The following is a 13,222-nucleotide window of genomic DNA, read 5'->3' on the forward strand; positions in this document are numbered from 1 at the left end:
GTGTGTACTGTCTCACTGTAAGGATACAAGTATTGTTCACCTTTGCCCTGAGTTAGTCTCAATGTAGTCTCCCTCAGGGTTCATCTAAGCATGTAAGTGTGTACAAACATTCCATAACCCTAAAGATGAACAGGTGCTGTATATAAATATATATATATAAATATATAAATTGTGACCTTCCACACAAGTAATTTTAAAACTCATTTAAAAAATCCTGTAACGCATTTCAAACATATGTAATAATGCAAAGCAACCTATAAAAGCTTATAATATATCTATAACTTATAATATCACCCCACTGATGATGAGAGAGAGAGGAGCTCTGAGAGAACAGCAGAGCAGGTTTGTTTTGTTGATCAAGTTCTCAGGAACAGGAGGAGAAGGAGGGTCGGAGGTGTGGCTAGCTGCAGGTGGAATTCCCCTGAACTCACCTGCGTCCATCCCCCACTCCTTCACAGGAGTATAAAGCTCCGCAGGTGGTTTGGTTTAAACAGCAGGTGCCTTACAAAGAGAGCATGTAGAGGAGAGCACTGACACTTCAACAGTGGAAATTATAAAATACAAGAACTGCGGATTGTCTTAAGAGCACAGTTCCTTTGCATCATATAATCAGGTAAAAGACTATTTATTGGAGATGTTACAGCAGTCATTATGATACAGAACTAGACGACAACAAACAAATGTGTTCATTATATATGACTTCTCTTTGAATTGAAAGCAGCTCTTGGCGTGTAAACGAGTCACTTCTATGCTTCTCAGTGTCTCCATGTCATCACCGTGCCTCAGCAGCATCTTGACTCATGCCAACCTCACCATGTATCAGAATGGAATCCCTGAGGTCAGTGTGCTGCCCAGCATCAACACCCTGCAGATCAGCACTTCAGCATACAGCACTGGTAAGAGGGACACCAGCTGGTTCTGTGTTTTGTGTTCTTTTCTGTCATTGCTGTAAGTTTGAATTGTGTGATCTGTGTGAGACCAAAGATGTGAAGTTGTGTAGTGTCTTTATTGGCTGTGCAGCCTTTGTTAGCCATTATAGTTCAGTCTGAGTTTCAACTGAAGACTAATCTCTACGTAAACACCATTCTTTAGTTTCAAACTTCAGCAGGTGGGACTGTTAGCTCACTGAACTTTGCCCTCATTTAGACCCTGTCGGCTCAATCATTTACCGGGCCAATGTTTAACTCGGCGTAACCGTCAAACGGGAGAATGCTGCCACCTCATAGTTGAAACAGTGAAGACTTTGTTTGTCTGACCTTAGAGACACAAATCCAGACCTGGTGATGATGCAGACTGGTATCAGTCCACATCCCTGATCGCTGAGCAGGGGAGACATGTTGCAATACATTTAATGAGCAACTTTTAACATATTCTTTGTGTAGTTTAGAAGCCATATATAGATAGAAATGCTCAATGATGGTCAGAGATCATTCCACACACACATCCCAAATTACTCTCAAGTATTTCATGTCTCTGTCTTTGCAGGTCAGTGGTATAGGCACATTAACCCGTACTGCTGGACAGCAGACAACGTTCTGGAGTGGATCAGCGACCACGTAGAGAGCACCAAGTTTGATGCAAGCACCCTGAGTCTGGCCTACTGCACCATGGACGGCCCCGCTCTCTGCCAAATGAACCGGGAAGAAATCATTGCGGTCTTTGGCCCCCAGCTCGGCCTACACCTCCACCAGAGTCTGGAGGAACACAAGACCAAATTTGGTAAAACTGCATCTGTAATGGGGAATGATTTGTAGATGAAATTGAACCATATATGCACATATATGACTGCTGGACAGTCATATATGTTTTCAATACAAAGATTTTAGTAAGTCAAGGGTTGGACAGGCAGTGTAGTCCATGCATATGCTTTGCTGTTATATGTTGCAGCTAACACGATCATGTTTCTTCTTGTCATGTTAGAGCTGTCAGGACCAGAGCTGAATGAAACCTGCCAGCTCCTCGACAACTTCCTGGACAACTTAAACTTCCCTTTGCTCAGCACCATTAAATTTGGCGAAGGTATATATTGTATAGTAATGTTATATATTAGCATAAATCAATATTGTAAATCACAGGGTTAATGTTGCAACTCGCTCCCCACAGCAGAAGGAGCTGTCAACAAGAGAGGCTTTGACTGCAGGGAGGATTATAACTTCACGAGTCTTGTCATGGAACCCAAGACACCTCTGGGAGACACCGAGTACCTGTCTGACAGCGAGTACAGCTCCTCCTCCAACAGTCAGTATCTCCTTCTCATCATCTTGCTCAACTCTTCTGCCTCTCAGTGTCTTAAGAGTGCTGTATATCTGAACCATGTCTCTTGTGTTGGCGGCTCAGGTGGCATGTTTGACTCCTCAAGCCTGGACTCACTGGAGTCTGGCAGTGGCGAATCAGACCCGGAGTTCTCCTACCCTCCTATTTCAAGTGAGTAGCACTCACTGTCACTGTTTGTAAGGTTCTCTCCACGGTCTCAGCCATGTCAGTGAGATCAAGGAAATGTCTCACAATGAACTGTTGTGTTGACAGAGGTGCACATCAAAACAGAGAAAGGAGAGTCTCGACTAAAGCGACCACGTGGGCGACCTCCCAAAGTCAGCAGAGAGCATAGCGGCAGCATGTACGACAATCCCAAAAAAAACAAACACGGTGAGGCCATGTTTGCAGAATCATCATGTCAGTCATCATGTAAAACACTGTTCTAAAAGGCCTCTGTACATGAACACTGCTGAGCTGTTTTACAGATTCTACTTTGCATCATAACCAGACAACATTCATATCTATGTGATTTGCCTGCTTATTCACATAGATCCATGCACACACAAACACACATTTAGCTGATTGTGCTCCACCGCTTGTCTGCAGCGCCCCGAGGAACTCACTTATGGGAGTTCATAAGGGACATTCTGATCCACCCTGAGAGGAACCAGGGCCTGATGAAGTGGGAGGACCGTCGCGAGGGTGTCTTTAAGTTCCTCAAGTCCGAGGCTGTGGCTCAAATGTGGGGCCAGAAGAAGAAGAACAGCAGCATGACATACGAGAAGCTCAGCCGTGCCATGAGGTGAGTTCATGTAGCAGCTGACAATCCGAGCTGTTTCATCAGCTTTTCATTGGATCTGCCTGATCTCAAATGATTCAGGTTTTACTGTGTATGGTTCAGAAGTTCAAGAGTCTAGAATTGTGTCAAGATGGGGTTTTTTCTGTTTAAATAAGATGTTTCAACATAACCATCCCAGACCGTGTGGCTTTATCTTGTACCACTCCCTAGTTTGTAATAAAAGCTGGTTGTTCTGACTCTGAAGTATTTAACTTCAGTGTACAAAGCTCCTCTAAAGCCACAGAAGACATGACGACTCAGTCATACTCTGTGATTGGTCGATTGTTAATCCTGGTCTGGACACTAATGGAAGAATATTGTGAAAGCGACTATGAACCACTTTTGACATTTTAATTTACTGACGAGTGCTTTGAATCAGTGAAGTTCATCCGATGATGAAGGGAACCGCCTACGTTGTGTCTTAAACCTGCACTAACTAAAGCCCCTCCCCCCTCAGGTACTACTATAAGAGGGAGATCTTGGAGCGGGTCGACGGCCGTAGGCTCGTTTACAAATTTGGAAAGAACTCCAGCGGCTGGAAGATTGAAGAGCTTGGCATGGGCATGTGAGGCCTCCGTCACCAAATGGGTGGAAACCACAAAGCCAAGCAGAGCTGTAGTTGAGGAACTAGAATCATTTGTGTGGCTTGTCTGAGAAACCTTCTTCCCATGATGTTTAAGACACTAACTTCCTCTTAGAAGGAAGGTGTTGCAGAAAATGTAAGCCAGTGTTTTTGGCTCTAGTAGGTTTTATGAACCAATATTAATGTTTTTGTTTGTGTGCAGTTACTAAAATGGACATCGTTTTGGATGCTTGTGAATTTCTGTAAGCACACAGAGGCTAAAAAAGCCAACTTTCTACAATTGTACAGAATTAACTCTGGTGTTTGTGTCTCAGTTTCTTTAGTGATGCAGGACTATTTCATCCTATCTGTCACTTATCATTTGTTTGGGTATAAGGGCATTAATGATAGAAACGTTCTAGTCCTCTCTTTCATATGTTGTTGTTGTTCTAAAAGGTGAAACGTTCACCATCAGTTGTCCATGTTACCTTAGAAACAGCTGTGGAGCTGAATGTAGAGACACATTTATAAAAGTCTTCTTCTGGTGAATTCTATGTTATGGACAAAAACAGAAGAGAGAGAACAACGGTTAAATAATGAATACTAATTCACATTAATGCAGTAACAATGTGCACTACATGCTGGTTTCACTTATTTTACATTTTGTACACACAATGTAAAGAGTAAAAAGTAGTTTCTGAGTATCTTATATGTAAAAAAGTTTGTATTAGTCATTCATAAAATCAATTCCACGCTGTTTTTCTGATCTATTTTTACGTGTAATTGTGATTGTGACACTTTGATGTCATCCATGTTGGATTGATTGTTTTCATATAAATAAACGTTGACATGTGCATGCTGTTTTGGGATTGATCTGTACAGCTGGTGGCCTGCTCAGGGATCTTATATGTGTTATATACTTTTATATACTTAAATACTTCTGTTTACTGAAGGATGGAGAATGAAAACGTTTTTTATAATTGGACACTATACAGTTTTTAACCCCCTAGTGTCAGAGTGCACCTCTTTATGGTGGTCAATGGTGGCCAAAGTTAGAGAAGGTGAAAGTAATAAAAATGATGCCACAGATCCAGCTGAGTGGGACTACGTTGTTAGATGATTGTGATAGTGGAGGATTACCGAGTGCACCAAATAAGTAATTGGGACTGTAATTATTAGAAGGGTTGAATTACAATAAAAAGCGTTCTGTACTCCAAACCACATTTGTCTGTGGAGACAGAACTCTGTGGTCGTCTCCATTGTCTCATGTTGGTGTAAGTGAGGCAGAGGCCTTAAAGCTACGGATGGTCATCTTGAGAAACTAGCAAGAGTACGTTAGATGTTCAAAATGATCATTAGCAATGTAAAGATTTCATACCAAACATCAACAACGAACGTGGTTATTCTTAGTAGTCACAGCTGTTAATAAGCTAGCAGCAAGCGGAACACTCCGGTGTTGTGCAATGGATGAGCTCAATGCAGTGCATAGGTCGGTAGGACACACGCTAGATGACAGTGAGTTAATGAAACACTACAGATTAGATCAGGGACAAAGTGATCAATCTCATTACTCACATATTCCACCCAACTAAACAATACCACAACGCATAATTAAAGTGATCACAACACTTAGATATTTGGTAACTGGAGGAATGCAGCAGTGCTCGTTGGTTTATAGATTTACATGTTCTTTATAGACTGGATGGATGAAAGCTGAGCCACGTTCACCGCTCATCAGATATTTTAAGTAGTAAAATCACCAGCTTGCTAAATAATCATGAGCACATTAATAACTACTATGTTAATAAGATACTCCACAACTAGGCCTGTTTACACACATTCTGTAGACTACTTATGAAGAACAACAGGGCCTTCAATACATTAAATAGTATTCAAAGTTACACCATGTGTGAATAAAGAATACATTTTATCATTAGGTTTATCTATCAGGTCCATTATCATCATCAACACCTCAATAAGGTCAACGTTTAGAGAATAAACTTCATGGTCGTGGTTTGAATAACAAAACTAGAACTGCTTAGATGCAGTTCTGATCCGTAAGATGTCCGTCCTTCTTGACACCTGTAGTGTGCTTTTGTAATAGTCCAGACATTTGACCAAAAAATGTAGGTAAATATTATGCAAATTGCAACAGATTTGTTGTTCTCCATATGTTCTGAATGAGTAAAAAAGGTTCTTAGGAAAGTTCTGAATATGATTCCTCCCAAAACGCCTCTTCAGACACATCTCGGTGACCATGAAGCCTACATTGTTGAGTCTGCCGGTTTTGATCGTACTGTATTTTTTTCCTCAGTTATAAAAACAAAACACATACAGTGTCACAACGCACGCCACGGCCAGAGAAGCCCAGCCACCCGCTCCAGCCCCTCCAGAGGGCCGGGTCATATTGCACCCCCTCCAAACTCTCTCTGCCCCAGGGACATCTCACCCTGCAGTCTCTTTTACCCAGTGTCCGCTACCATCCCATGACCAGGCATCATGTGTGTGTGTGTGTGTGTATGTGTGTGCGTGTGTGCATGTGTGTGTGTGTGTGTGTGTGTGTGTGTGTCTGTGTGTGTGTGTGCGTGTCTGTGTGTGTGTGTCTGTGTGTGTGTGTGCGTGTCTGTGTGTGTGTGCGTGTGTGTGTGTGTGAGCCCCTCATAACTAGTAACTAGCATGCACAAAGGCCCATCATGACAGCGTGCACTGGGGTACAGAACACAGAGAAAGTCCGGTCATGTGACAACAACCATCATGAAAACAGAGCTTCGTTCTTATCCATGTCGTAAACTCACCGATGTGGTGCCATAAAAACCTGTAACACCTGTTTACTGGAATGGTTTCAGAAAATGCCAGCGTTGCACAACAGCACCTTTTAACTGGCACAATTGGACAGCGTTATGCAGTCCAACACTTGCATAAAGCTTTCAAATGAACCATGTAACATGTGTGTAGCGTGTGTGTAGCGTGTGTCATTGTTGTGTGAAAGTCAAGAAGCATGAGACAAAGCAGACATTCTGTGTGGATAGATTGTGCAGGTGCACTGTCTGTGTATAATTACATTATGAGACTAATTAATTAGCTGTAGACACACACACACTATCAATCCACCATTGTTAGATTTCCAACATTTAGCAGAAACACACCTCTGTCTGCTTCTTCCAACTGACACTGGCAGACTGCTCACAGTCTCTGGTTTCAGCTGGTGTCCAACAGGTTTGTCCTGTTGGAGATGATAGGTATGATAAGAACTTCCTTTAGTGTCAATGGCTGCCACCGTAAACATTTTTATCCAAAGCGACTTACAATTCAGTATCTATATACTGTAGATGCAGCAGGAGCCGGGGATCGAACCACCAACCCTCTGATTGAAAGGCGGCCCTGCTCTCCACTTAGCCACGGTTACCCCTAGTTCCAGGGTCCTTCTCACCTTCTAGTTCCAGGGTCTTTCATACCTTCTAGTTCCAGGGTCCTTCTCACCTTCTAGTTCCAGGGCCCTTCTCACCTTGTAGCTCCAGGGTCCTTACACTGGGCGAGCGGGTCGACCCTCAATCAGAAGATCGGTGTTTGATCCCTGGCTCCACTAGTCCATGTTGATATGTCTTTGGGCAAGACACTTAACCCCATATTGCTCCCGTAGGCTGTGACTAAGTGTGTGAATGGGAATGTTAAATATGTGAATGGGTGAATGTCAAAGGTAGTGTTAAAGCGCTTTGAGTGAAGAAACAAGATCATCATCCTCTCCGTGTAACATGGACCACGGGCAGCATGTGGTGCTGGCAGAGACAGCGCTCGATGTCAACATTAAAACTGAACTCTTTCATTGTACATTCAGAGAACAGTTGAGAGAAAGAGAATGTCTTTATTGCGATAAAAAAAAGTCCTTCTGAAAAGTAAAACAATCAATAAATTAATATAATAAATTAACTGTGTGTCTGGTGATTACCCACCTTGGTTGGTTGGTGCCTTCTCAAGGTGTTTGACCCCGAGCTGTGTGAGTGGAACTGCTCATTTAACAGATAGAAGGTGTTGGTGTGCATGGACACAATGGGTAAATAAAGCAAACAAACAGAGTGGTGACATAATTGAGTCTATGTTTCACTCTGGTATCGAGCATTTATTGCCAGATTTCCAAAGAAGTCCTCAGGTTGCTTTCTCACCCAACCTGTTTGGGTTGTTTGGTTCATTTAGAACGGTGTCACTGCAATCCTGTTGTGAACTATACAGCCAGAAGTGCACATATGAACAGTGGATTTTATGGATATATATATATATATATATATATATATATATATATATATATATATAATGGATAGATATGTCATTATGCAAGATAATCTAGTAGCCACAGTTGAGACATCTCCCCGTCAGTGTGAATGTTCATCATTACATTACATTACATTACGTTCATTTAGCAGACGCTTTTATCCAAAGCGACTTACAATTCAGTATTTATCTACATACCGTAGTCGCAGCTACGGTTAAGTGTCTTGCGGTTAAGTGTCTTGCTCAAGGACACATTGACATGAGACTAGCTGAAGCTCGGGACTAGCTAGCTAGCTGAAGCTAGGGACTAGCTAGCTAGCTGAAGCTGGGGATCGAACCGCCGACCCCTGCTCTCCACTTAGCCACGGTCACCCCCTCATCAGAGTTCAAACACGACTCATGCTGTGTACTAAAAAGTGAAGCCATACAGTAACTTATTACAATAAAATGCATCTTTTTCATTCAGCTTCAAACTGTAACTGTATGACAGGTTACCTGTATGACCTGTTAGTTTGTCTGCTCTGTGTGACACCAGAGATGATAAAAACAAACTCAATAAAGTGCCGCATGAATTTGATTTCCCCCTCCTGATGATGATGATGATGATGATGATGCATCAGAAACTGTTCAATCCCTGCGTGACAAAGCTGTCGGTCCATGTAGTTCATGTTTACACCTCTTTGTTTGTTTGTAATAACTCAGTGTGAACACTATATAAACCAGAAATAAAACATAACAACGGACCTAAGAGTGAAAGCAAGCCAAGAAACACTGATTCCCTGATTCAAACTGCAGCTCTCTCTACTGGTCTGTCTCTCACAGAACTGACCACAGCAGCAGCAGCAGCAGTCATGTATTCATCTTCAATCTTCCACTCATTGCTAATCTACCTGTGAGAGTCCTTCCAACAGCAACACACCTGATTTAATCATCACTCACTGCCAATGTTTAATCTATCAATTAACTAAACACGGCACAAAGCAAAGCACACACACACACACACACACACACACACACACACACACACACACACACACACACACACACACACACACACATACTCATTAGTAAGGTGAAAGCAGCTCTGCTCTCCTCCTACTAGGTCAACATACTTGTCTGGCAGGTAGATTTGGCCACAGGCCAGAATGTGTGTGTAGCACGTAGCTTACTGGAAACTTCATGATCCGTGCCAGAAAAGATAGAAGAGGGGGGAGGGGTGGATTTTACTGCTATGATCTCAGTGCATTGTCACTGAATACACAGAGTCATTATGCCCTTCTCCATAGTTACTTATTAAACTCACCTCATACACTTTCATTTTGTGCACCACACGTATCCGTCCCACTCTGTTAAATTAAACCACGGTGCAGCATGTACTATTTAACCCTAGTCAGAATGTGTACATAATGCCTACTCAGGGTTGTGTATAACTGTCACTGTTATATCATGACTATAGGCAGGAAACATGAACTTACTAATACTATTTTTATTGTAAGTTATCTTCTGGAATGGATATCTTGCCTCCTGACAGAAATTCCTGGACTCTCCCAGTCAATCAGTAAACAGGGATTGCTGTAAAGCGGTTGCTGCCACAGCTTCCCCGGACTACATCCACTCCCACCAGCTACCAGTCTATCATCTCATCACACATCTTAAGTGTGGATCGTAGCTCAAGCAGAGGAAATGTTTAGCAATATGTCTGGCTCAATATAGTACGTTTTCCTATCTGTTATCATCATGAACGTTTATGGTCCAGATAATCAGACTTTGAAGCTGATGTCGCTCCAAAACAGTTTGTGATTAGCGAGCAGGGTTGAGTAGGTTCACGTTCAGACTGGCAGTCCTCTGCTGGATCCAGACCAGCATCGGGGCATGGCTCAGATCACACGGGGCTCAGGACCACGCAGGGCCGTCCATGAACAGTGGAACCAGACTCAACTTTTGCTACAGTATTACAGATGAACACATTACCTTGTCTGTGAACATGACACACCGGAGTCAAGTCACAGTTTCATCAGAGATGGTGGAAGAAAACAACCACCGCGATCCAACACTAGTTACTGATGTCATCAAAGTGTGTGTTGTTTGAGAAACCTCTAGCGTCAGAAATGACATACTGTACGTTTAGTTTACTGGAAAAGAGGGAATAGGTAAAGAAACACAACTATATAATATACTATATATATGTATATATATAATAACTACACACTATGAAGCATTACTGAAGTATGAGTAAACGCTTAATTCATCATTTATAAAGCATTGTTCCTACATTCACACTCATTAGTATACAATTCATAACAACAGTTATACATGTTTTATTCTTCATTGATAAGCTCGTCTATTATTGTTGCATGATTGTGTTTTCATACTTTATAAATGATGGATTCCCCATTTGTAAATGAAGTATTATATATATTACGAACCAATTATTAAGGAGTTGTAGATGATTAATAACATCTTTCATAAAGTGCTAGTAAATTCTGATTTCTGAAGCATCTCAAAGGAATTACTCATTTCCTATAATCCCCAAATTTGATTTAGATACTTTATCTATCTATCTACCTACCTACCTACCTACCTCTCTCTCTCTCTCTCTCTCTCTCTCTGTCTGTCTGTCTGTCTGTCTGTCTGTCTGTCTGTCTGTCTGCTTGCCTGCCTATCTATCTATCTATCTATCTATCTATCTATCTATCTATCTATCTATCTATCTATCTCTCTCTCTGTGTGTGTCTCTCGCTCTCTCTATCTATCTATCTATCTCTCTCTCTCTCTGTGTGTCTCTCTCTCTCTCTCTATCAATCTATCTATCTATCATCAAAGCCAGAGAGAGAGTGCCCCCATGTGGATTGTCAGGTGTACTGCAGTACTGTGGTTTCATGTCCACATTGCTCTCTGTAGTTGAAGCTTCCCTGAGGAGGGTTTTGTTGACCTAGTTGTTTCCATCCCGTGTTTCTCCCCAGAACAGCGTCTGTGTATCCTGAGCCCTTATTAACACACTGAATGTGTTTCCTTCTTCAGAAACTTTTGCAAAGATGAGCAGTTATTTTCTAACACAGCGGCTCATCTTTGTACGAATGGGAGAGGTTCATGCTCATCCGAGCTTTGGAAGATCTCCAACTGTCAACCACAACATGACCAGTGCAGGAAGTGAATGTAGAGTTACTGCTGTTTCCCCTTTTACTGTGAACCTCAAACCAACCTCAGCCCGATCCCAAGCAGCTCTCTCTGCCTAACCACAACATGTAGCTGTGACCCATCACGGCAAACAGAGTTACAAAATAACAACTCTATAGCATGACAGGACATATGTGTATATATATATATACAAATGTATGTATATATATATATATATATATATATATATATATATATATATATGTATATATATATATATATATATATACATATATATATATATATGTTTATATATATATATATATATATATATATATATATATATATATATATATATACATGTATAAAGTGTTAGCATCATTGGATGTGAGCGTCATAGTAACTCTATGACATCCATCCTTAGGCCGTCCCAAATGAGGGGCTTTATTTTAAACATTACAGAAAGAAAGGTAACGACATAATGACACAGCAGATTAATAAACCCTATTTCCTGGTTGCCTGCAACATCACCAAGCTATTAGTTAGACTTACCTGAGTGAGTTACAGCGAGTGATATTGACCGTGAAACATGATACGACTACCCCAACTTAAATTCATATGGGGAAGTTAGAAAGACTGTTCAGGTGTTTGGGGAATAACCTTCAACATCACTTTGAGCGAGTGCAGTTTGTTTAAGCATGATCTGCAGCTTAATCCCAGAGGCAGGAAGCTAAGCGTTGCTGTGTGAGAGTGTAAACTCAAGGGGCACCTGCAGTCTGTAGAATCAGAGTTCTGTATGGAAATGATTATTCATATCACTCCAGTTATCCTCCACACAGAGCGAAGAAGAAGCCTGCCATAGAGTCATCTGTTAAGATTAAAGAATGTGTCCAGACTCAAAGTCATCAGGCATGTGTCCGGTTCTGAGGAAATAAGAAGAATGTTTAAACACGTTTGTCTAAAATTTGTGAAAAATATCACCATTTAGCACTTAATCCACGTTCTCATTTCAGCAATGTAAGTTTTGCACCAATGAATCTGTCATTTATTTTGTTTCATGTATTCAATTATTTGGTTAGAAATGGGATATTCATTTAAGACACTGACTGGTTCAATAATTGGTTTATTTTTTTTTATTATATTCATTTTAAAACACATGCAGTAGTTCATGTGTTGTTTATTAGAATAAATATCAGAAACTATATTGACAATAACATGGACTGAAGAACAGTAAATCAATGAAAACAGCAGAGCATGTGACTATGTGGTCACGCTGTGTAAACACTTTGTCCTGAAGATGATTGCATAATAACTTAAACTCTTTTCATTTTCAGAGATCGGAATTATTTTTGCAACCAGAGAAGTCGCCCCCTGCTGGTCATTTGAAGAATTAATGAGTTTAAGGCACTTCCGCATTAGCGTCAGAAACCGGAGATTGACACATGCAAGTACGGCAACTTGTAAGGGACATACAGAGGCAAGTTCTTCCGAAGTGTATCGCGCAGGATATTCACTGATATTACAAAAACAACAAACACACAGAGACACCTCCTTCCGTTCTGTTGACTAATGACAGGTTCCTTAACGAGGCCGAGGAAACCAAATGCTCCCGTTACCCGCCGTGGTTCATGTACAGTATACGTAGTTCCATCATTTCTGAAATAAATTCAGTTTAGTGGTAAAATCAAAAGAAGTCCAGATCTTTAAATCTACCAGACCCGAGGGGACGTGAAGCCAACGCTGCCTTCAAGTGCTGTAGGACACGTCGGCTTCACTTAGGAGCCGTGAAAGCCCCTTCAAAGGTGCGAGTCTGAATCACACCCAGAACCTTGATCAGTGCAGTCCGGTGAACACGGATGTATTCAGCCCTTAAACATGTTCGCATTGAGTACTGAAGACGTAGCGTACGCTTCTTTTTACTTCACACGTTTAATGTCTCCTGTCACCACGGCAGCATCACTGTGGTCTAGTGAGTGGGTGTGTTTTAAAGTGGCTTTGTGTTGTGACGTCATGGCTGAAGCTCCCCTCAACACCGTGGCAATTTAACTTTTTGTTTTTTCCAAACGTCAGCTCGAGTTCGGATCGATAACAGCGGTTTACGAGCAGCACTTGAAGGAGGCATGATGCTGCGCGCGTAATGGATTTCCCCAGCACTGCTGCACGTCGGGGACCAGGACCAGGAC

At 41.6% G+C, this 13,222-nt stretch overlaps 1 protein-coding gene across 1 annotated transcript; it reads left to right on the top strand.

Moving 5' to 3' along the window:
• The first annotated feature begins 500 nt into the window (after window positions 1-500).
• elf3 (E74-like factor 3 (ets domain transcription factor, epithelial-specific)) lies at window positions 501-4,510 on the top strand. The gene is made up of 9 exons (XM_068711820.1): window positions 501-613; window positions 760-896; window positions 1,486-1,719; window positions 1,921-2,019; window positions 2,104-2,238; window positions 2,338-2,424; window positions 2,527-2,646; window positions 2,863-3,058; window positions 3,552-4,510. The coding sequence occupies exons 2-9, from the start codon at window positions 767-769 to the stop codon at window positions 3,661-3,663; spliced, it is 1,113 nt and encodes a 370-aa protein (XP_068567921.1). The 5' UTR covers window positions 501-613; window positions 760-766; the 3' UTR covers window positions 3,664-4,510.
• Window positions 4,511-13,222: the final 8,712 nt, after the last annotated feature.

This window comes from Cebidichthys violaceus, unplaced genomic scaffold (genome assembly GCF_023349555.1).
Source record: "Cebidichthys violaceus isolate CVI_PGR_0920_01 unplaced genomic scaffold, fCebVio1.0.p SCAF_17, whole genome shotgun sequence".
In the NCBI taxonomy this organism is placed as follows: domain Eukaryota; kingdom Metazoa; phylum Chordata; class Actinopteri; order Perciformes; family Stichaeidae; genus Cebidichthys; species Cebidichthys violaceus.